Here is a 24,195-nt window from a genome sequence, read left to right on the forward strand (position 1 = left end):
TCCAGTTTGAGAGTCAAGGCCTCATATTGTTGCCCCAATGAAGCCTTCATACCGGTAATGGCGCCCATGAGATCCCGCAACGAGGGCTCTTCCTCAATCGATGAGTCCTCCGGCATTGCCGTCGAGGGTTTAGATGCTGCGCCCGGCGATCCTTTAGTAAGGGTGTACCGGTCCATAATGTTCGTTTGCAAAGCACTCCCTCGAACGCCCGGTTTAGTCTTGCGCCTCTCACTCTCTGGCTTGGTGGCCATCTTAGATCCTGAACCCGTATGGGTCGCCTGTTGTCGGGTGAAAATGGTGACTGCGGTGGCAAATGCAGGACCAAAAGGGCGAAGGTGGTGCCAGTCTCAGAACTGAAAGCCACGACAGATCGGCATCAGAAGCGGATAGACCAAAAGTATAGGCACGTCCGGCCATCTACGTAGCTAACAAAGTCAGGGTGATCTCCGGACAGGAATCGAAACCAAAAGTGGTCGCCAGCCCACTCCAGGGTCTGGTGTTTGGCCGGATATTCAGCTGTAATGAACTGCCACACCAACTTACTCAAACCAGTTGCTCTTGCAGCGTCCGACTGGGGCAGAAATATTCCTGAGGATCAAATTAAAAGTAGACTCCATTAAGAATCAGAGCAGTTTCAAACATGTAAAGAGAAACTACATAAGTGTTTTGCAAGTTAGGGGAGAATACATGTGTTTGTGCTTGCCGCAGACAATGCTTCTGGTAATATTGGAGAATCAATGAAAATAAGCAGACTGCATATAAACCAGACAGACAAGTCCAAATAAAGAGCCCATACACTGATTTGTGAGACCAGCCCACCGTGCACTTCAGTCTGACCATGTTCTATAGCAGAAGGCCGAACACGGGGGAACATGGGAGACATGGAAGCTTTCCAGTTAACTCCGCTAGTGGAGGGCCCGTCACATCTTGCAGGCCACTTACGGGACCCAGTATTTTCCAACATTTGGCAGCTTAAAGTCCATGCCCCCCTTCCGTTAATCTGGACGAATCACTTCCTTATCCATATGTGCCTTAGTATATCCGATGCCTCCCGGCAGAACCTTCCCCCACCCTCCTGGAAACGCCCCTGGTACAAACTGGACACACTCAGCCTCGAGTTCAGCCTAAAATCATCTTGCCCAGATTGGCCCACCGATCCTGAAGAAGCAGACAAAGCCTACAGGGGGTGGATTAATAACTCTCTGGACCACTGCTTCCCAAAGAAGCTGTCCTGGGCCAAACGCGAGCAGTTGCACTCTTTGGTACAACGATACCTTAGCGTCGGGAAAAAGACACTGCAAGACTTTGGAGCGCGCCAGGAGGCACTCCTATGACCCTCTAGCCAAAACAAACTTACAGGAAGGCCACTAAAGCGTACCACAAACTCATACAAAAAACGAAAGCGGCATTTTACACCAATATGATTAATTCTAGCCCTAATCCTTCCAAAACCATTTTTCTCTTATAAATGACCTGACAAAATCCCCTACAGGAACCAACAATATAATATCCTCCAATTTGCAGTGCGAATCCCTGGCACAATATTTTATCAACAAAGTTGAGTGTATTTACAACTCATTGGCCGTCAGAAGGACTACCTCTAATTCATGCCCACCTACATGTCCATCCGACCTTCCCTACTCCCTACAAACCCTCCCACCTATGTCCTTTAAAGATCTGGAAACCCTGGCTGTGAAGGTGAAGTCTGGTTCTCCCGACGATCCGGTTAAACCAGACATCTTACAGGAAATTTCGGGACTCCATCTTGTTTGATGGATGGGAACTGATTAATAGATCGCTCCAGTCATCAATAATCCCTAAATAGTGGAAACATGCCAAGGTTGTCCTCTTACTGAAGAAGCTTGCTCTGGATGCATCTCTGCCAGAGAACTTCCGGCCTATTTCTTTACTCCCGTACCTGGCCAAGGTGATGGAATCACATGTTAATATCACCCTGACCAAGTATCTGGAAGTTAATGAGATCTTGGACAGGTCACAAAACGGATTCCGGCCTAAGCATAGCATGGAATCCGCCCTGCTGGCAGTCGCAGAGCAACTGAGGGCATCGCAGGACCTGGGCAACACCTCAGCTTTGATCCTGCTCGATCTCAGTGCGGCCTTAACACGGTCTCCCACGAGATTTTGCTCCATCGTCTCTGGGAGATCGGGGTCAGTGGCGGGGCCCTGGCCTGGTTTGCGTCTTTTCTATCTGATCGCTCCTTTCAGATCCGCGCCCCTCATACCTGTCTGGCATGCACCCCCTCAACTGTGGTGTCCCCCAAAGTTCCGCTCTCAGCCCTACGCTGTTAACGTGTACATCTGCCCCTTGCCCTCTTGGCCAAAGAACGGAAGATCAATATGATTTCATACGCGGACGACACGCAACTGATTTTCACCTTCTCTAAGAACACCATGCTCGACCAGCTAAAATTCTGTGAAGATGTTCTGGCCATCTCGGATTGGATGGCTGAGAACTATCTTCAACTTAATTCTTCAAAGACGGAGGTGCTCCTGATTGGCCGTGACTCATATAAATGGGACCATCAGTGGTGGCCTTTGACATTGGGTCCTCCCCCTCAACCTAAAGAGGCAGTCAAGAACCTGGGGGTCCTGATGGACAACTCCCTCTCTTTCGAGCTACATGCAAAAAAAGTTGCAGGAACCTGCTTCAGTCGCCTTCGTAGACTTAAACCCATTCTGGGATTTTTGAGGCTCCCACCCGCCAAGTAATCATTCAATCAGTGGTTCTATCTCATCTTGACTACTGCAACGGGCTACTATTGGGTGCTAATAAAACGGTCACAAAAAGAATGCGGCCGCCCACACTCTCTTTGCCCTACCCAAATTCTGTTGCACCTCCCATCTTCTGCACCGCCTGCACTGGCTGCCCATGAAACAGAAAATCCAATTTAAGACTCTCTGTTTGACCCATAAGATCTTACATGGCCAGGGCCCCCAGATTCTGCAGGGACTCTGTACTTTCTATGTTCCCACACGAGCATTGCGCTCCGCAGACCTGCATTTGGCCTGCACCCCCAGGGTGCGCAAGAGCAGAGCGGGAGGCCGCTCCTCCAGGTCTCTTGCCCCTGCCCTATGGAATTCTATCCCATTTGAGGCGCGCAGCACAAAAGACCACTGATCCTTTCGAAAACAGATTAAAACCTGGCAGTTCGCCTCCATTTAGCGAGGCTGTCGCACCTGCCTACCCTTGAAAGTGACTATACATCTCTGGCCTTTCTGCTGTGTCTTTTCCCCCTGGTTTTGTCTGCGAGCGTTGGGACGCCCCGTCGCTGGGGCAGCCATGCGCTATATAAGCCAGATTAACATAACCTAACATAACACTGCACTGGTAACCCCAAAACCAAGCATAAAGCTGTGCTGCTGCCACTCACATGTTAATCTAACCGCAGTAATGCATCCAATAGGAACTGTGGCAGATGCATACATGCTCTTACCTGGAGCAGTGCCCTGCTTCGATGCTGCTTTCTACATGATACTTTTTTGATCAACATATTTTTGTGGATTTTTATCTCGAGAGTAAACTTGTGACACACATTTGGCTCATCCATGAAAATACATTTTTGCTATTGCAAGGCATTGGCGTACAATTGATAAAACACATCATTGTAGTGCAGCAGTGACATTGACACCCCTGCCCCTAAGCCGTAGTGCACACGATACTTAACAATGAATGTGGCAGCTGTATGCTCATCGCTTTGTGTTGGAACGTGTAGTGTTTCTGCAAATCAGGTTTGCTTCTCACTGCCAGCTCGCTATTGTTTACAGGCTTCTCAGTTACCACAGGAATGCACGCAGATTTAAACAACAAAGTGTCTACCCTTCAGATGCAATGTGTCCCACTCTAGCAAAGCGGGTAAAGTAGTTGCTAAGAATGCCTCCTTCCTGCCCCGCTAATTGTTTCCTGGGGTTATGTATAGGGCACGCCACCGCCATGTTGGCAGTCTTGCAGTGGAGGTGTGCGAGAGGGAGTCTAACATCCCTGGGAGTTTGGTGCTCCATGCATACTATTCTAGTGGACCCACCTACTTCTCATGACTAGAAGGATCTGGACATGACGATGATCCGCAAAGACAACTTTATAAACGTCAGGCTATTGTGGAGCTTGCTCAGACTGTACATCCAAAGTGTGGTGTTTTGTCAAAGGCCCAATATGAGAGAACAGCAGGTGGGAAAGAGAGAATAAAACATGTGTAATTGGAATAGTTTTGAATTTGTCACCAAGATGCTTCTGGGTTAAACATGCCCCTGAATCAGTTTTGAGCAATGATCGATCAGGTCTGACTTTCAATTGCGGATTCATGATTTCTCCTAGGTAGATTACTATGGTACAGGATTTGGAGCATTGTTTGCAATTGGTTTTGCTTTAAAATGTACACAAAACATTGTCTGTGGTGCCCCAGACACTGTTGTTGTTTGCGACCAGAGAGCCATGGCAGAACCTTCCAGCAATGTTGAGAATATATCACCATGGGGGTAAAGAGGTTAAAATGTCAAGGTGTGTGATGCCTTTGTTTTTCGCAGTGCTCTATTTTGTATTGTTCTTTTGACTGAAAATGTCAATAAAAAGATTTGGAGAAAAAAAAATCTACTCAAAACAGCTTGTAAACACATTCTTTTATGTTTCAGTGGAGCAGGTTCCCGTGGAGCCCTTCTACATTCCATTATCTGAAGCTGAAGTGGTGCAGGAGGGAAGTGATGTGACAGTTGTTGCATGGGGTACACAGGTCAGTAGTGAAATAAATCATTTTATGTGGAAATAAGAATTTGCATGTCAAAAAATAGATTATCGGGTCTGGAATATATCTGACAATTACTAATACTGGTTTGTAAATTGATGATGCGCAATAACGTGTTCTCAAACTTTTCACTTTTAAGACCCGCTGTCTCACGAACTATTAATCATTACCGTCTCTGCCTAACGTCCTTCAGCTACTCTCTGACCACATCTTTAATCTTTGAAAGCAGAAACTTGGATATATATTGAGTCAAGTAATAGGGAAGTGCCCCCTCCATCATCTAATCTAAGGTAGATCAAAACATTACTCCGTATAAGTTACCTTGGTACTGGACCACCACTTCACACTCCAGAAGATGGGCTCACCATGGTTGTAATGGGTATGCAGATATGAAGTGAAAGAATACCCGTCCACTCCCCCTTCATTAACCAATTTTAGCTTTTCCTATTAGCCACAGCCAACCCATTCTTAGACGTTACTATTCTAGGTCGCGGATAACACATTCCAATCCTGAAGAAGGGTAATATTGATAGCCTCATCACTCCTATGACTAGAATAGAATTAGCAGCGCTCTCTGCCATGTTAGATCCCTGTTTGTCCCCTATCACATTATAACGTTCTAGAAAGACGTGTAGTGTCACAGGTCCCAAACTTAAAGAAATGTTTCTATGCTATTGTTGGTTGTTGGTCATATAAGGCATCCTTACAGTTCTTGTCACAATATAGGATTCTCCACCTTTGAATATATAGATAATGGTGTATGCACCTGTTTATAAGGACGTATGCATGGTGTATGCACCCGTTTATAAGGGCGTATGCGCCTTCGGCCTCACCATTAATTACAATCACATTGTTTACAGGCTGAACGTATACGAGTCTAACTCCCATATTGCCCAGCCCCTTTCAGAAGGACACGGTGTGAAAGAGTGATCAGCATTTCTAAAGAGTACTGAAGCGTGGTTTAAACGACATATAAGGCTGCAAATCAAAGCTCTCTCTCGTGCCTCATACATTTCGAATCCAAGCATTATAAAATTCAAGGCAGGACATGTACTTGTTGAAAAATTGTCCTTTTGAAATACACCAAGCAAGTGTACCCCTAGTTTAAAAATGTTATTTTGACTCATTCATGAAGTCAGCTACTCAGTACGTGGAAAATATGCATGTGAATTACATCAGTAAAAATAACTTAAACGTTTTTATACTTCTTTTATGCATAATGTCTAGTTTTTTTTTTAGAACTCAAGAAGTCAGGAGGCCTCTTTATGGCCTACATTGGGATTCTATATTAAAATATGCACAGTGAATCACATGTTTATTTATTTATACATATAAAACAAATTGCTATGTTTTTACATCACCCACCCATGACTATAATGGAGGACGAGATAAAGTGGGGATCACCCTTCTTATGAAGATGTGACCTAGATAGACATTTAAAGTGCTGATTTTTCCCCATTCATACTTTTACCAGGACTTGGTCCCTGCTTTCAAGGTTCAAGGGATGACCAGTGTCAAGCACTGGTTGACTGACATTACACTAAATTAATAAGTTGCTTAGTTATTGGCCTTAAGTTAGTCAGTTATTTCATCCGAGGATCTTTTCAATGGACCATCATGCATGTATTTGTAGAGCCATCTTCGAGGGCACACTCATCATCTCGCCTCTGCATGAAACTGCTCATATGACCTGGGTTCATCCATAATTTGGTAGACCTGGCTCCTATTGATTTGAGGTGTCATGCTCATACTGTCACCAGTGCCCTTCACATTACCACAAGGACTCCAGGCATCACACTGAAGGGCTGTATGCCTCCACTATCTAATGTTTTGCAGAGCAGGAACAAAAACAGATTTTTGTTTAGATTGATGTATCTACATTTATCTGGTCGATAAAAGCATTGCTTTGGTCTCATGAATCACTTTTGAGCACTCCCTGACTTACGGACACCAACCATTGACGTTTTATGTCAGTCTCTAGATTTCCATAACGTTGCCCCTAGCAGCAGTGCTAGAAGGTTAAGTTCTCTTACGACATCTTGCAGATATGGATATATTGCTTGTAATGATTTGGGGGCATACAGGGGAAAACTCCTACTGAGCTGATGATCCCTAAAGCTGGATGTTAGTCAGCCTCTCCACAACGCCCTCCTAGATTTTCTAGATTGCCTCAAAGTCTTGAAAGTATTGAACAGCGATTCATTGCTTAAACTGAAATCCTATGCCTAGGCCCATAGCACAGGCTAAACTCTCTCACCCACTTCCCAGGTATGGCTTCATGCCACTCAGTCACTCCATTACACCAAAGTGCTACAAACCTAGCAGTGCATTTGGAAAGTGTCATGAGTTCCCAGGTTTACACCATCACGAGTGGCAAAGTGAGCAAGGGACTCACGTCTGAGCATACCCTGCCAACTTATGGCGAATAAAGTGGTACAAAAGGGGGTGGTGATGGTGATGGTGATGTTGTTTTTGCATTTGTCTCTCCGAGTGGGACGGGTATGCTCAGACGTGAGTCCCGTGCTCTCCACACCACTGGAGTCAAGCTTTCCTGGCTGATGACGGCTGATAGCCAGAAACCGGTCCTAGGATGCTTGATTCTGGTACAGGGAAGACATGGCTTGGTAGTTCGGCTGGACTGTTCCAATGAGGCACAGGGTCAAGGCTGATTTGCATATGGCCATGTCTGAACTGGTGTGGTGTGGAGTGCAAAAAAACGATGGATTTAGGCCCAGATCTCTTTACTGGGGTGAATGTATGACATTGTTCTGCATTCTGTCCATCAACTGTTGTTTTTGCATTTGTCTCTCCGAGTGGGACGGGTATGCTCAGACGTGAGTCCCGTGCTCTCCACACCACTGGAGTCAAGCTATCCTGGCTGATGATGGCTGACAGCCAGAAACCGGTCCTAGGATGCTTGATTCTGGTCCAGGGAAGACATGGCTTCGTAGTTCGGGCTGGACTGTTCCCATGAGGCACAGGGTCAAGGCTGATTTGCATATGGCCATGTCTGAACTGGTGTGGTGTGGAGTGCAAAAAAAAGATGGATTTAGGCCCAGATCTCTGTACTGGGGTGAATACATGACATTGTTCTGCATTCTGTCCATCAACTGTTGTTAGGTCTCGCCCTGGAATAGCATCCGATAGCGAGCTGACACGGGGGAATGAGGGACAAAAAACTGTCACGCGCTTCTCCCCGGCTGGATTCAGCTGCTTGCACGCGCACCAACATTCACGCATGCGCACATCACAGGCACACGCATACACAGCACTCACGCATGCGCACATACACACGCGCTGCTTACTTTCACTTTGCAACCCCCCCCCACCAGTCATCGGATTTTTTTACACACGCACGCATGCATGCATACATACACACACACAGACACACGCGCAGGCACACACGCACACACAGGCACACAGACAGACACACACGCGCGCGCGCGCACATGTCCCCTCCCCCCCTCACACCCCACTCACCGAGTTCTTTTAGTGTGTCCCTCTCTCCTTCCCTCTCTCCTTCGGCAGGCAGCGGGTCATCCTAGTAGCAGGCGGGGCTCTCCACGAGGCAAATCTTCCGGCAATCTTCCGGCTGACGGGCACAGGAGCGCGGGGTAGGCTCCCGTCTGCTTCCTGTCTTTTTGCGGCCCCGCCCCCGTCCCAACACAGGTTGCCTGGCTTCCTGTTCGAGCCGGGCTGCGGGAACATTCACCCGCGGCACGGCTCTGACGCCTGACGTCATGAACCAAAGACTAGAATGCCGGGCCCAGTCAGGTTGTGCTTGCACTTTGCAGCACATCCTGCTGCTGGAGCGCGGAGTTTGAGGAAGGTGCCGCCCCTCACTGCTGGCCGTTTTGCTGGTGGCGCCGCAAATTGAATCATGGCGCCGTTCACAATACTGCTGCAGGCACCTCGCACTGACCCGAGCTATCGCCTTGCCTGTTGCTCAGTTGTTAATTTACTCCCCGCCGAATTATTGCAGCCGCCCTTACTATTTCAAAATTATAAACTAAATACGCCCTCATTCAGACAAGCTACTGGAGCGTCGAGGACCTGGTATCGCTGACCCTGAAGCTGCGTGCAGTTTTACTTCACCTCTCAAACTACGTGAGTACTTAATTTACATTTTTCAGTGTTCCCCAACGTTCTGTGCCACCCGGGTTTTTCACGAGACAAATAGTGCGAAGGAGGTTTCAGGCAGGGCAGGGCCTTATTCAGTCCACTATTCAGCCAGGGTTCCACACATACTGGAAAGTTAGTCCCAGGGCGTGCTTTCTTTTGCAGTGTTTTTTATATGGCGCGAAGGTGACCCGATGGTATAATTGAAGGGTTATTCTAGCGCCACAGTTTCATTACAAGGTCAAGTTCATTAGCTGTTTGGCACGTGGAAATTAAATTATTTTCCCAGAATCACAATATTTTGGGCCGGTTAGTCGAGTTTGGAACCTGGCTCCCAGTGCCAAAGTCAGCAGCCACTGATCATTTTTCCATGACCAGCACCACCATGTTCTGCATCGTGTATGCAGAAAAAAACAACAGATTTGTTTTGCCTTCTTACGTAATGCCATACCAAATTGTAGCAGGCTAGCAGCTGATGCCCCACACCACTCCTGCTAGGCTTCAGTGACGATGGAGCTACTCCACAATTCACAATCATGATCGAACACACCGATGTACGGTACCCAACCTCTGAATGAGGAGGGGCGGGACTGGGGGGTGCTGAGAGGTAAGACAGATTTTGTAGCCATCAGTTTTTGGTGGATGTTCCATTACCTGCCATCTCTACATGACGGTTTTCTGCTGTTTGCAGTCTTCCTCTAAATTGCATCATAGGCAAGCAATCACCAGTCAGTGCAATGGAGCTCAAATGCCACTTCAGATTATAAGGGCACTATGTTAGTGCCGTTCCATTTCTGGTACTTTGCAGCAGTTAAGGTATTAAAGTTTCTCGTTGCTCAGACGGGTGTACTTTCTGATATTTATATGTTTTATCTTATCTTCATTGCTTGATTTGGCTCGCAAGAAAGTGTCACTCAAAGTCTTTCAAATGGCACTCATAATTACACTGAAATTATGAAAATGTCACACACAGCACTCTGAAACCTTGGCAGCTATGCGGCAGCCTCTGTGACAGTGTGACCTGCTTCACTAATCACTAGCTGCGGTAACTGCAGGCTGCTGCATGCAGTGCACACAAACGCGGACTTAGTTTTGGCAATTTAAAGTCCCGTGTTAGCACTGTGCGGCTGTGCCTGCAGTGATAAATTATGTGGCAAGCGATGAATTATGTGGCAAGTGATACATTATGTGGCAAGTGATAAATTATTTTGCTAGTGATAAATTATGTGGCAAGTGATAAATTATGTGTCATGAATTATGTGGCAAGTGATACATTATGTGGCAAGCGATGAATTATGTGGCAAGTGATACATTATGTGGCAAGCGATGAATTATGTGGCAAGTGATACATTATGTGGCAAGCGATGAATTATGTGGCAAGTGATACATTATGTGGCAAGCGATGAATTATGTGGCAGTGATACATTATGTGGCAAGCGATGAATTATGTGGCAAGTGATACATTATGTGGCAAGTGATACATTATGTGGCAAGTGATAAATTATGTGTCATGAATTATGTGGCAAGTGATAAATTATGTGGCAAGCGATGAATTATGTGGCAAGTGATACATTATTTGGCAAGTGATGAATTATGTGGAGGGGAGGGGCTATAATCATGCAGAAGACGCCATTTTGCTGCTGCATAAGTCATAGGTGGGCTGCATCATTATATGTCAATATGCAACATATTTTATATGTCCCTTTTTATAAAAACAAAATGTAACTACTGCAAAAAAAAATTCTTTTATGCAAACAAATTTAAATACTGCATAAATAATTTTAACAACAAATACTTTATATGTAGCTTTTTATGTACATAAGAAAACTATAGCATAAAGCAAAAAACATTGCCATTTACAATAATAATAGCTCAAACTTAAATAATGCGAGACCTATTGCATTGCAAATGCTTGTTTTTGCATTTGTCTCTTCGAGTGGGACGAGTGTGCTCAGACGTGAGTCCCGTGCTCTCCACACCACTGGAGTCAAGCTATCCTGGCTGATGATGGCTGATAGCCAGAAACCGGTCCTAGGTTGCTTGATTCTGGTCCAGGGAAGACATGGCTTGGTAGTTCGGGCTGGACTGTTCCCATGAGGCACAGGGTCAAGGCTGATTTGCATATGGCCATGTCTAAACTGGTGTGGTGCGGAGTGCAAAAAAACGATGGATGTAGGCCCAGATCTCTGTACTGGGGTGAATGTATGACATTGTTCTGCATTCTGTCCATCAACTGTTGTTTAGGGCTGCATCATGGCACCTTTTTTGTTTGTAATTTACACAAATAGTTTGGAACCGTTTTTATTGCAAAAATGTTTAGATTTTCTCAAGATAGACGGCAATTATGTACAGTTGCTGTCATATGTCGGATGATACCGTTTTGATTACTCTAACGGTTAACAGCATGCAGAAATGTCGGGATGCCTTTAATGAATTCATGTTGGGTTTAGATCTTAGGGTCAATTTTAATAAATCATATGCTATGGCCTGTGGCCCAGGCAGAATTAAGACCTGTAAATATACTGTGTACAATATGGTCATTGAAAAAGTCACAAATTTTAATTATTTAGGACATCTTTTAAATAGAACATTATATTTGGATGACCTGATAAACACTCGGATCCAAAAAACAACTAGATCCGTAGAGGCCCTTTTCCGCTTTGCTAGTAAATTGGGGCAAAAACCAATAGGGGATTTGATGACCCTGTATAAATCAAAGTGCGTGTCTGTGGCGACTTACGGAGCAGGGGTATGGGGATGCCATAAAAGCGAAAAGATTCAAATTATGGAGAATACATTTTTAAAGCGCCTAGTATCAATCCCCAATAGTTCTCCAAATGTTTTCTGCCATACAGAGGTGGGATTGCAACCTATGAAGGACAGAATTCATGTGTCCCCTTTACTCCTCTGGGGAAAAATATGGACCTCTGAGGAATTGCCATTCTCAAAAGAAATTTTAAAGGATTGCATGAATCTCGACAAGGCCATGTCGATACCCTGGCTACGCTATGTAAAGGAAACTTTCTATAAAATAGGGCTAGAAAGTTTTTATGATAATCCGGCCTCTATTAATTTGAACATGAAGAAGGTCATTTAGATTGCTTATTGTACTGCTGAAGGATCGCATAGGCAAGAAATATTAACATCTAATCAAGCGGTCATATCACAACAACAGTTTTACTTGTCTTTTACCATGCACATACAATGGCGCTTCTATTTGACTAGATTTCGGTTGCAAATATTGCACTTTTTGGCTGCTTTTCCGAAACAAGAGGGCTGGTGTGAGAGACTGCCCCCTTGCCCATGTAATAATGCAGCCCAACAATGCACAGTGCACTTTGTTCTCTTCTGTTCACTTTATAAAGTCCCAAGAGATCATTTAATCAAACCCCTTTTGAAGGATATTAGACCTTGTACATATATGGAAGGCTTTGAGTATCTGAGATCATTGTCAACTGCTGCTATATGTAGCTCTATGCTTAGTTTTATTAGATCTGCACTTTTGATTAGGAACCGCTATGAACTGTGAACTTTTTTATTGATTTTATGTCTTTTTAAACATGATATTTTGTATATTGTGAATTTTTCTTATGATTCTATTGCATGAATATGAAATAATATTAGTGATCTGGAGATGAGAAATGTATCTTAATGCACTGCACTTTAAAGTTTTTCAGTGACCATGGGAGGTCAACGTGAAAGACTATAACCAGGACTATTCTATGATCTACCCCATTAATGTATAGTTCTTCAGTGTTTATTGTTCTTGAATTCTGGAATTGTGAATATGATCTTTGAAATACCATTTGTGATTGAATGTATGATACTTGTCATTTTAATAGCATACTTTTATGATTCTTTTTTTGAATTGAATAAAGTTATTTGAACTGAACTGAACTGAACTAGGTCTGCAATTTCTACAGGTCATGCAGTAATTGGTGGTAGGCTGTAGGAAGTAATGTTTTGGTATGTAGTATTTTGAGGAGCATAAGGCTTAAAAGACCTCCTAAGGCAAAGTATGACATGTTATGGGATAAAGCTCTTTATGGGATGGCCAGCAAACAAATATTTGAGTAATATAATACTGCTTGTCGCTATCGTTGCATTGCTCCTGCCTCCAATTGGGCCAATGATTGATGGAAAAATGAAATCAACTAATCTGTTTTCTTTAACCCACAACTTTCAATGCATGCTCCTATTCACAAAGCAAGTCTCTGGGGACTGCTAATTAGTGTAGTTGTCAGTCAGTCCCTTCCTTGAGGGGTATGCACTGCAGTTGGTTTTTCAGGAACGAATGTAATGGAACTGTAACAACACGCCTGCAGAGGACTGACTTCTTTTTCGCATTAAGCTACAGGAGGCTATTAAGGGATAATGATCATCACGAAAAAGTGCTCCAATTACGATCAATTGGAAATAAGTTTGCTGCCAGTTTAAATCATGTTATAAATTCAATGCCTGAAGTGCAGATTTGACTATATTAAATGTTAATGCCAAAGAATAATTTGGCAGAACTGTTGAATGTATTATACTAGACTGTGATATGAATGTTGAAGCGGGATTACATAAAATGTTACTCAGTAGGTTTTGTCTGCATCTTGGACAGTTTAAAGTGATCCTCAGTTTAAAAGCATTCTTGGACGCTAGTTGGTGATCGAATTAGATTTCCTTAACGGTGAAGTTCAGTCTCTCCCTGGCCGTTTTATGTTTTACTTCCCCGATTAAAATTTGCTCCATATCTGAAAATGTGAGGATGAGTGTTAAAATGATAGCAGCTGAGTGCCTTCTTTCATTAGATTAAGTTTATATTAACGGGGTTTATCATTTTCTTTTACTTTACTGTGTCATGCTATTGTAGTAGTACTTTTGTAGTCGGCAGCAACAAAACAAAAAAGAAATAATTTAAAGTGCATTCCTCTCTAAATAGCTTTTTATCGGATAGCTCAGCAACTCCGCACTTTATCTGGAACAGCGATTGTAAAGACACAGGAAAGATGTATCTACCTAAAATAGAGATAAACACAGCATTTGCCTAAATACAGCGATTAAAGAAGTAGTGCTAAACACTGCCATCACATCCATCGAATGAGGAAATGCTCCTGCACCTGGTGCCCATACAGCAATCTTCTTTACATCAAGTAAGGGGGTACTCCTTTCCCCACTTACAGAGCTACTTAGGATTTCATGACATTAAGGAAGGCTCAGTGAACTGCGGTGGAAGCCGACTTTGTTGTCATTTATAAGGAGGAAAAGACTTCTCACTGACCAAAAATGACAGACCAATCTCACTCATCAACGCCCATTGTAAAACGTATAAAAATCTTGGGCCACCCATCCAAGAAGGGATTCCTGAAGGAAGAGTTACTTGCTGTTTGTGTCATTTAATTTAAAAGGTCTGATTGCTTCATTACTAAATGCCCTTACTAACAATGGTGCTGGAAATGTTCCTAAAATAAACAGAAAACAGTGTCTGCCAGTAACCGCCCACCTCCTGGCATGTTGCACCTGAGCGTGCACAGCACAGTACTTCAACTCATTGCCTCTGTTAGACTGCTAATACTGCTTTGGGTTATGCCCCATTTGTAGTGGCATGTTCAGGAGGCCAGAAGTCTGTCGTCATGGAGGTGCATGGGCAGCAGAGTGGCGTCCACATATGTTTGCAAGGGTATTGCTTGACTGGTGAGGTCGGCAAATATGATGCAGAGTAGTTCAAGTTAGTTTTATTGTATTAGTTAGTTAAAACCATAACAGTTTTATAGAGTTAATACTAATTCATTACAATTTGTCAATATCATTAAAAGTGAATCTAAAGAAGAAAAAAATTAATTTGGTCAGATCGTACAACTTGTTTTCTACTACGCAAAAAACTTAGTGAAGAGACAGAGTAAAACGTGTTGTCTACGTGGTTGGTGCTTAAAACAACTATTAAGTCCAGTTAGTCGCATGTTTGTGCAAATTAAGCAAGCATTCTTATTCATGTACCCGACCAACCACCAAAAGTCTTTCTGATTAATCTTTGTATGTTACCTCTCACCAGACGAGGAATAGTTTATGTACATTCTGTCGCTAAACTCGATTGGAGTGCATTATAGGTATATCAATAATCTAACAGCTAATGAACAATGGTGGAATAGTTTTTGTACCGCCTATCGCTAGACACGATAAAATACAGGTTAAAGTGCATAAAAAGTGCATTCATGATATTGTAGCTGATGAATGATGAATATGTTGCTGAGTAACACAAGCTTTCCTGCTGCAGAATAGCAAGCCTGCCCATCTTCCACGTGCCTAATCACCAGAGTAGCCCTTTAAAGGGGGCTGTCCCCATTATGCTGGTTCTTCACAACTATTCTAGTCTGGGAGACTAGACTTTGAAAAAGAACCTCTTACCTCAGCGTAGACTCAAATGAACCTCTGTGTGATTCTTCGACACTATCCTCGATTCTTTCAATTTGTTATGACTGATTCCCCATTCGTGTTGAGCAAATTAGCAATTAGTAGAATGCCAAACAAATGAATTGCATCACAACAAATCAGTTGTATTCACTGTAATATTTTAATCATTATAAATTAAGCGCAGGTAAACGCAGTGACAGTTCTTCTCATAATCAGTTTTCAGATTATAGTAATAGAAATCAATATAACATAATTGTAATGATAGACATGAGCCAGCTTCCTATTGTGGAAAAGGTGTTGTGAGCTTTAGTGTGAAAGAAGAGTCACCAATATGTTTAAAAAAAGAATCAATTTTCTTAAAACATTCCCAATCTTTTTAGGAGATGTAATAGCGGTCCAAGAAAGTGATAGGAAGCTTGGAAGCCTTCTATGGGAGCTATTAAACAGTTCAATTAGTTGTTGCGAAGGAGACCTGTTTTTCTTTTCTTTTGTCATTTCCTGTTCCTCAAGATAATTTCAGTGGATTCTGAATAGTTGTTGTATGTACTTTATTCGATAAAAAATTATCATAAAGGCATGTACATTCTAGTCCATAATTTTAAAAGATCATTGTTCCATACAACTCGATATATAAATTCATCAAAACATTTCCATTATAAATATATATACTATAAAAACGTTAACATTGACTAATGTATAAAACAGTACATCAGAGATTGGACCTGTACACTGTCTGGCTCATGCTTTTCGCTAGAAGTTTGGAACGTGTTAGCCATGCGCGACCCAGGTATTTTGCTACACCACAGACCAAGGGTAAGGGAGGTGGTATCAGATTTTAAAATGCGTTGTGCCACCTTGTTGTTCTTAAGACCCAGCTTTTTACAAATAGGTTTGAGCCATTTGCTTCTTGCAGACCTGTATGTTGGGCATGCAAAGAGGAAGTGGGAAATAGACTCAATGGGGGCTACGCAGCCAGGACAAGAAGCAGCTGTTGGATTGCGCCGCTTCCAGCCTGCTGTTAATTCATTGAGCGGGAGAATTCTGATTCTCAACTTCATGTACAGCGTCCTGTCTCTTGGAGTTCGGATGAAATCGAGAAAAGGTTCAAGTTTCCGGACAGGTTTGTGTTCCAAGAACAGCTCAGTAAGAATCCCCCGATTGGAACTGCTCTCCTCCTCTGCCTGTACCCATTCCCAATATGCTTTCTTTAGATCTTGTTTTGATGGCGAAATCTGATTAGCCCATGCATCCCCAAACCCTATGTCTGATACAAGCTGCCTGAGATTAGAAATCCATTTAATCTTGTTGCCTGTATCCGCTTTAATAAGTTCACTAAGGGCAGCAGCATAGTTAGCCAGTTCGGGGCTCCTTCTTATGCGTGCCCAGAATAAAAGGGGGCGGAGGCGTTCGATGTCCTTAATAGAGCGTTTTCCAAAATCCTGGTAAAGGGGCTTCAATGGAGTAGAGGATGGGAGAGAAACCAAACCTCTAAAAAACTTGTTTTCCGATCTTACAAGATCGGTGGTATTCTCGAAGCCCCATAATTCGGACCCATAGAGGGACGAGGGTAACGCTTTGCCATCATAAACCACAAGGGCCGGGGCTACAGGTCTACTTACAGAGAGTTGTTGTTCTCTTAAAATTGCCCCGGACACCAGTTTGTGGTTGAGGAGCATCTTGGCCATATGGAAACTCCATTTCATAGAATTGGTGACCTGAATTCCCAAATAGTCAAAAGACTCGACTAAATCAAGTGGGGTGTCATTGAGGGTGATACCATTTCTGAAGCGTTTCGACGGAGATAGTGTTATTAGTTTAGTCTTTGTGGTGTTGGTAGACAACCCTCGTGTGACCCAAAACAGGCTGAACCTGTTTAACAGTTTTTTCTGACCGCTTGGGCTTTTAGATATCAGGAGGGTGTCGTCAGAGAAGAGGAGGGTAGGAGATTTCTCTCCTGCCAGGGTAGGGGCATCGGCTGGATCCTCTCTCAGATGGTCTACCACCCCATTCACAAAGAGAGAAAACAAAGAGGGTGCCAATACGCAGCCCTGGCGTACCCCCCTATTTACCGCGACCCTCTCTGTCAATTGCCCCTGTGAGCCCCACCTGATTCTAGCATAGTTTACCCCGTGGAGGCGTTTAATAAAATCAAGGATCAAAGGGGGACTGCTCAATTAGTGCAGCACCTGCCAGAGCTTGACACGTGGGACGAGGTCGAAAGCGGTCTTCAGGTCGATGAAGGCCAGGTATAAACTGCCTTTCGCGATGACCTCAGTTTTCCAATGGATCATGAAGAATCTAAACACCTGGTCCATCGTACCCACCTTCTGCCTAAAGCCTGCTTGAAAATGAGAGAGGATGATCCCATCCTCCATCCAGGACCTTATCATCATAAGGAGTACCCTGCCAACCACCTTCTGTATCACGTCGATTAAGCTAATCGGCCTGTAGTTGGCAAGGTCCTCCCTATTCCCCTTTTTGTATATTGTAACCACCTCCGCACCCTTCCAGGAATCAGGAACGGCATGTCCTCTAGCGATAAGATTCATCAAAAGCAAAATAAAATGAGCCCAGGGCTTTGGGTCGTACAAAAGTAAGTCTCCAGGAAGGCCATCGGGCCCGCCGCCTTTCCGGGAGCTATGCTCTCTATTGCCAAAACTACCTCTTGGATGTCAAAGGGTTCAGATGGTGTAGGAGCCCCGAGTGTAGATGGAAGGGTCTCGCTCTGTAAAGACAGGGTACCTACATCGCCACAATATAGATTGAGAAAGTGATCATGCCACTGTTGCCCTGTGATGTAATTTGGGATTGGGTCAGATCGCTTTCGAGTCTCTTTGTTAATTAACTCCCAAAACAAAGCAGTATCTTTCTGTTGTGAGGCAAGTTTGAGCTCCTGCTAATGGCACTCTTCCCAGTCGCGCTTTGCTACCTCTTGTGCCCTAGCATACTTCTTTCATGCTGCTCTTATTATTAAGGGGTCTTTCTTCCTTAGAGCTAGAGATAGTCCCTGCCTCTTTTCCCTGCATTTTGCTGAGTACCAGGGGTTGCTAGGCCTTGGTGGACATCCTTTCCTTGCCCTACTCTCTTTAACGATGAAAAACGTTCCCAACCTTTCTATTGTATTTTGATAAACTTTGGAAAAAGGAAAAGAATGAGAGTTCTCAGGGTTGCCGTTGGTCAGTTCGAGCTCCTCAATCTTCTGATCAATAAGTTCCCTTATGTTAAGCAATTTGTCTTCCTGGTGTAGAATCTTGTGCCATTTAAGGCGTCGATTACAATTAGAGGGCACAACCTCTTTTGTTGACATTGTGGGGGCATTAGATGGCTTAATAGTGGTAGTAGCCCAGTTATTATTAATTTGCATACATAAAGGATTGTGATCGCTGTCCAGGGTATGTCTAACTTCCATGTCCAAAAGGTCGCCCCATAATCGGATATCCAACAAAATATAGTCTATCCGTGACTGGGAACTGATCCTATTATAGGTGTTAGCCCCACACAAGTCGGATCGTGTCCTTCCGTTTACTGCTCTTAGATTGTATTCTAAAGTTAGAGCATTTATTTGGATGGCCCTTTACGACCACTTCTTAATAGGGGCTATGTTGAGGATTGGTATGGCCCATTTATTGTCTTCCTCGTTAGTGCCCAAAAAATCCTCCCTGCTCAGTGGTTCGTATGTGCAGTTGAGGTCCCCTGCTACAATGATGTTAGAGTGGGGCGAGATACAAGCTAACTCGCGCTCCAGTGCTAATTGGGTTGCTGATGTTTGAGCCCCGGGAGACCCTCTAGCGTATACATTACATATCTCCACATTTGTGCCATTAATTGGCCCTTTAAACGTCAAATGTAAAATAGCATGTGATGATGAATTATGCATGACGATGGACCAGTTCAGGGAGATATTGACCCATATGTGTAGTTCACCGGAGGGGCGGCCTTTTCCTGAGCTTGTAGCTGAAATAAAATACGTGGTGTACCCTGATTTATACAGAGGGGCCAGGCTCCAAGTCTCCTGAAACAGGCAGACGTCATACTTTCCAATGATCTCATTCCACTTCGGGAGAGACCGTTTTTTCTGGAGACCCGCTATGTTCCAGGAGAGGAAATCAATTACCCTTGGGTTTGGCCCAGCGGCCCCAACATCGCTATCTTCAACACAGCCAACCCGGTCATCATTGAATCTATCCCCCTTAGCTCTATCTACATTTGTGCTACTTGGGTGAGGAGCAGTCTCACCACATTTAGCTCCTAATGGATCAATGGGGGAGTTCTGTAATGGATCCTCGACTAGTCAGCCGACTGTGTTGAGTCCAGACTCTTTCCCCGCCCTCCCTTGTACTTCGTGGTCCGACATCCTAACCGGTGACCAGAGTGGGGAGCGTCTAATCTGGATAGCAGAGTGTTCTGGGGGAAAAGTACGAAACTCTAGGGCCAGTCAATTCTCAGCAAGAGCTGCATTTGTTACCTTCAGCTCAATACAGTCAGACTGGGAGTTGCCCGATATAATCCTCCTTACTCTCACCATATCTTCCCGTATAATTGACCTGCAATCCCTTACATGGCACAGCCAGTGGATAGCTTTATTATGTAAAGATTCACTACTTTCATAACCTTGACTATGAGTGCGCTTTGGGACTTTGGTCATGTAGACTATTGATAAGTTGCACCCTAAATGAGTAGTACTTCCTTGGATAGTAGGTCTAGCATGGATGTTCTGATCCTCATTGGGAGGGAAGAGGCGCTGAGTTCTTACTTTGTTTGGGGTTTTACCCGAGGCTCCTGAGGCTTTAGCAGTGTCGGCATAGGATCTCATAATGCTGGGTGGGGTAGCCATAGACAGAGGACCATGGGCTTGTTTACCTAACACAGAAGGTGGCCTATCTCCCACCCCCAAGGAATCTCCTAACGATACCCTAGTTGCTGAACTTACTAGAATAGATGGAGGAAGTGACGTTGTTGTAGAGAAGGGGTGGTCAATTCTGCGCGTTAACTCTTCAGTCGTTTTCTTTAGGGATGCCAACTCTCTTTGGAGTATTTCAACTTTCTTTGTCAAACCCTCATATGTAGGACCGCAATTACAACAGGTTACTACATTAGTGGTAGGGGCTGTGGCACTGTGTTCGCTGGGTGAAACATGTAATGTGCCCTCGATGATATGTTCTAAAGCTGCAAACCTATTTGAGCAGAGAAGTTGTTCGTCAATTACATAGTTAAGTGGCGCCCCTTGGGTAATTAAACCTGTTGATACATTTAAGATTCCATCGGGCAGGGTTGCATTTAAGCCCTCATCAGATGGGATATGGACTATACAAATGGGGGGCTCTTGAGATGGTTTATTAAAATTTGACGGAATTACACTTCTGTGGTTCTGAGCTAAAACCTCATCAAGGAGATTGGTAATGTCGACCGAGTTTGTAGTGCCATTAACTTCCAACACCTCTTCACATTCATTAACTTTCGTTTCAATTCTGGTAAGAACACAATTACTGGTTGCGTGAGGTACTTTTTTAGCCTTTTTTCCCTTTCTTATTCATTGCTGTCCCCCCACCCTCCATTGCCTTCCTTTTCCCCATTTGGAAAATAGTTTACACCAAATTCGAGACAACCAGCTTTAGTCTTTAGTGCTTGATTGTCCTCGGCAGAAACGGGCTCTAGGGTTAGGTGCCACGATACATGACCGACAGAGCCCAGCCGAAGGATGCCAAAAAAGTACCTTAAATCCTTATGTCCCGTAGTCCAGATGAAAGAGAGGGGGCCTGCCCTGCCGCTTCCGGGCGATGATGGGCTAGGACGGGCCCGCCCTTGGCCCGGGCTTCGCCCGGCCCGCGCGTGTCCCACGGTGCGGGAGGCGCAAGTTGGTTTCAAGGGCCGCCGGGGGTGAGGGAGGGACTGGTGCACACACTCGTTGGCCTGCTGTCTCCTGGGGCAGGTAGTCCGGTTCAAGACGCCCCCGCTGCTCCACGAAGCGTCTCCCGCGAAGCGGGAGGCGCGAGCTGGTTTCAAGGGCTGCCTGGGGTGAGGGAGGGGCTGGTGCACATACTCGTTGGTCCGCTGTCTCCTGGGGCAGGTAGTCCGGTTCAAGACTCCCCCGCTGCTCCACGAAGCGTCTGCCACGAAGCGGGAGGCGCGAGCTTGTTTCAAGGGCTGCTGGGGGTGAGGGAGGGGCTGGTGCACGCACGTTTGGCCCGCTGTCTCTTGGGGCAGGTATTCCGGTTCAAGATGCCCCAGATGCTCCACGAAGCGTCTCCTGCGAAGCGGGAGGCGCAAGCTGGTTTCAAGGGCTGCCGGGGGTGAGGGAGGGGCTGGTGCACACACTCGTTGGCCCACTGTCTCCTGGGGTAGGTAGTCCGGTTCAAGATGCCCCCGCTGCTCCACGAAGCGTGTTTATTCATGATTTGATGTTGATGGTTTTGACCTATATATATTTCATCAGTTTCCCCACTATGGAGACATTGGTGTAACCTAAATCTGCATGTAACCAAAGGGGAAAGTATATTAAGTTTGTAATTACATTTTGATAGGTGACATTGCACACCATTGTGAAAGGCTGGCATACTTGGTCTTGGATTGCAGCAGCAACGTCTTTAGTTAAAGGTTGAAGTATGTTGATTGTTTGCTGAGGAGGCACAGAGGAAAGTATTAACATTACTTTTTAATTATTTAAAATTGGTTTAATTTAGGGAGCCCAATAAAAAACGTTTTCACCTACCTCCTTCTCTGTTATAGCCTTACTGTTCATCTTTGGCTTGCGTTCGACTCGATCGGAAAAAAGAGGCTATGTTAAAAGCAGTAGTGGCAAAAAGAAATGTTGGGCGCTTGATTATGAGTTATTAGGGATCCCACTTGAAGTGTTTTCAGTCCTTCTGGGCAACCCACAGTTTGGATCCCAGGTCATGTTGGTAAGTGGTAACCTGCATTGCAGGCCCTCTCTTCTGTCAGGACCATATCTCACCGTCTTCGTTCGAGTGCTGCGAGACTTCCTGGGTCATGAGGACATTTTTTAGCATAGTTGCCTAGGTAACGTTTAATCTGGTGGCTCACCCCGTGTTCATTTTAATATCATCTTTACTCATACTAATTGACATTATGTGGCCATGAATCAGTTTGACTGACATTAATGAATCACAACTTTTTATTAAAAGTTGAAACTTTGACAGCAATGTAAGAATTTTGTGAGATGTGGTGCTTTTTTTAAATTTGTCAACAGGTTTTATGTGATGCTGATATTCAAGGTTTTAATTTGAGGACGCTTTTAGGCCTCTTTAGAGTTGAGGTTTTGTGATTATTACAGCCAAACAGCAATGAGCATGAAAATACAAAAGGAACGGACAATGAATATGTGAAACTGGTATGGCTGTGCGTCTCTGAGACTCTTAATATAACCTCTTTACTCATGTGGGTATGAATATGAAATACATGGCTCCAAAGGTAGGTTTGTCCTGCCCTTTCCACATATTCTCTTGAATTCTATTTAAGTATGCATATCCTTTATTTAGAAATCCTCTTGTAGCAAAGCCAGGATTCTAGTTCTTGGAATCTAACGGAAAACCGTCATTGTTTTCTGCTCTTAATCATAACTTAAATATATATAGACGGTGCAGTTTTTGTGTGCAGACTCTTCGTCAAACTATACAACTCTCCTGTTTTTTCATTTCCCTGCTACAAATATCAACATTGTAGGTGATGAGACAAAAAAGGTCAAGCTCTTTGTGTAACAATATTAAGATTCATTTAATCTCTTCAGAAGTTACTAAGAATCAAGATTTATTTCGTGAACAAATAAAATCTGCTTTCTAATAGTCTTGTGCCTTCATATGGAAAATGACCTCCGTTACTAAGCTGCTATTTAGGTTGCTTAACGCCAGTAAGGATTGCCAGTCATGGTCTCGTAGAAGAAGATGGCAACAGTATTGATGCTTGTTTTATCCCGTGCGCTCCAGTTCAACATAATTTCCTCGTTTTGAGCTTGCAGGCCTTTTCTTAAGAATCAAGAAAAACATCCATTCAGATTATCTGAATGTCGGACCTAATTACATTGATTTCTATCGAGTTGCCTGATCAAAAGATTGGGTTCGTTCAGGAGACAGAGGTTTGAGACAATGCCTTCAGAGCAACCACATCCTTGCATCTTTTTTGGAAAGTAGTGGCAAAGCAAAGAAATAGTACAAAGGAATGGCAAGAGGACATTTCTACCAGGCCTCAATCATGAAAGCTGAAACTTACCTCCTTGGTGTTGTGATCATGTTTCACAAGTGAGACGGTGTCTGTTCTTCTTTATGTGTGATAAAATAGTACTGTTCTTTTCATCTAATTTTTAGCCTGCCTAAAATAATGACCGCAAGTCCTGACCCGCCTGGGCCTTCTTAAAATGGGTTCTAGATGCGCTCTCATTGAGGCCAATAGACATCGTCCTTCCTCCAAGAAAAACTTGGAAATGGCTCAAATGGTCTAATACAGACCAAGTCCCCTTCTAACTGAGAAGTTGGAACCACTTTGTAAATGAAGATGTGTTCACACTTGAAAACATTATTTTGGTCGTGGGAGGTTTGTATTCTTCCATTCAAAATAACATTCTTCCATGAATTACTTTAGGTTTCTTGTCAGAAGAGATGTAGCTGTCATCCCAATGGTTATTAAAATGCCTTTACTTCCCAAAGAAAATCACGCGAAGTATCCCTTTATTTGTATGTATGCTTATGCATTTTGAAAGCAGCCTTACACTATACGGTGTTGTGGAAAGGAGACAGTAAATTGATAGAAGTGTAACTGATGACATTCAATGTTCTCTTCGTTTATGTTTGAGCACATAGAAATATTTTAGTTACGGACTTCCCTGAAGAGCTGAGTCTTCAATGTGTTGCTGAAGCACAGGTCTGCTTGTTAAATGGCCATCTTGATGGGTAATTGTACGGTGAAACTGTGC

General features: G+C 44.0%; 1 protein-coding gene across 1 annotated transcript in view; it reads left to right on the plus strand.

Annotated features, from left to right (window-relative positions):
* Positions 1-24,195, plus strand: part of BCKDHB (branched chain keto acid dehydrogenase E1 subunit beta) — a 1,266,052-nt gene that overhangs the window by 409,220 nt on the left and 832,637 nt on the right. Inside the window, exon 7 of the mRNA XM_078648121.1 lies at positions 4,648-4,745. Coding sequence (XP_078504247.1) covers positions 4,648-4,745 — 98 coding nt within the window. The remainder of the gene's footprint in view (positions 1-4,647; positions 4,746-24,195) is intronic.

Source organism: Lissotriton helveticus, chromosome 6 (genome assembly GCF_964261635.1).
Source record: "Lissotriton helveticus chromosome 6, aLisHel1.1, whole genome shotgun sequence".
Taxonomy (NCBI): Eukaryota; Metazoa; Chordata; class Amphibia; order Caudata; family Salamandridae; genus Lissotriton; species Lissotriton helveticus.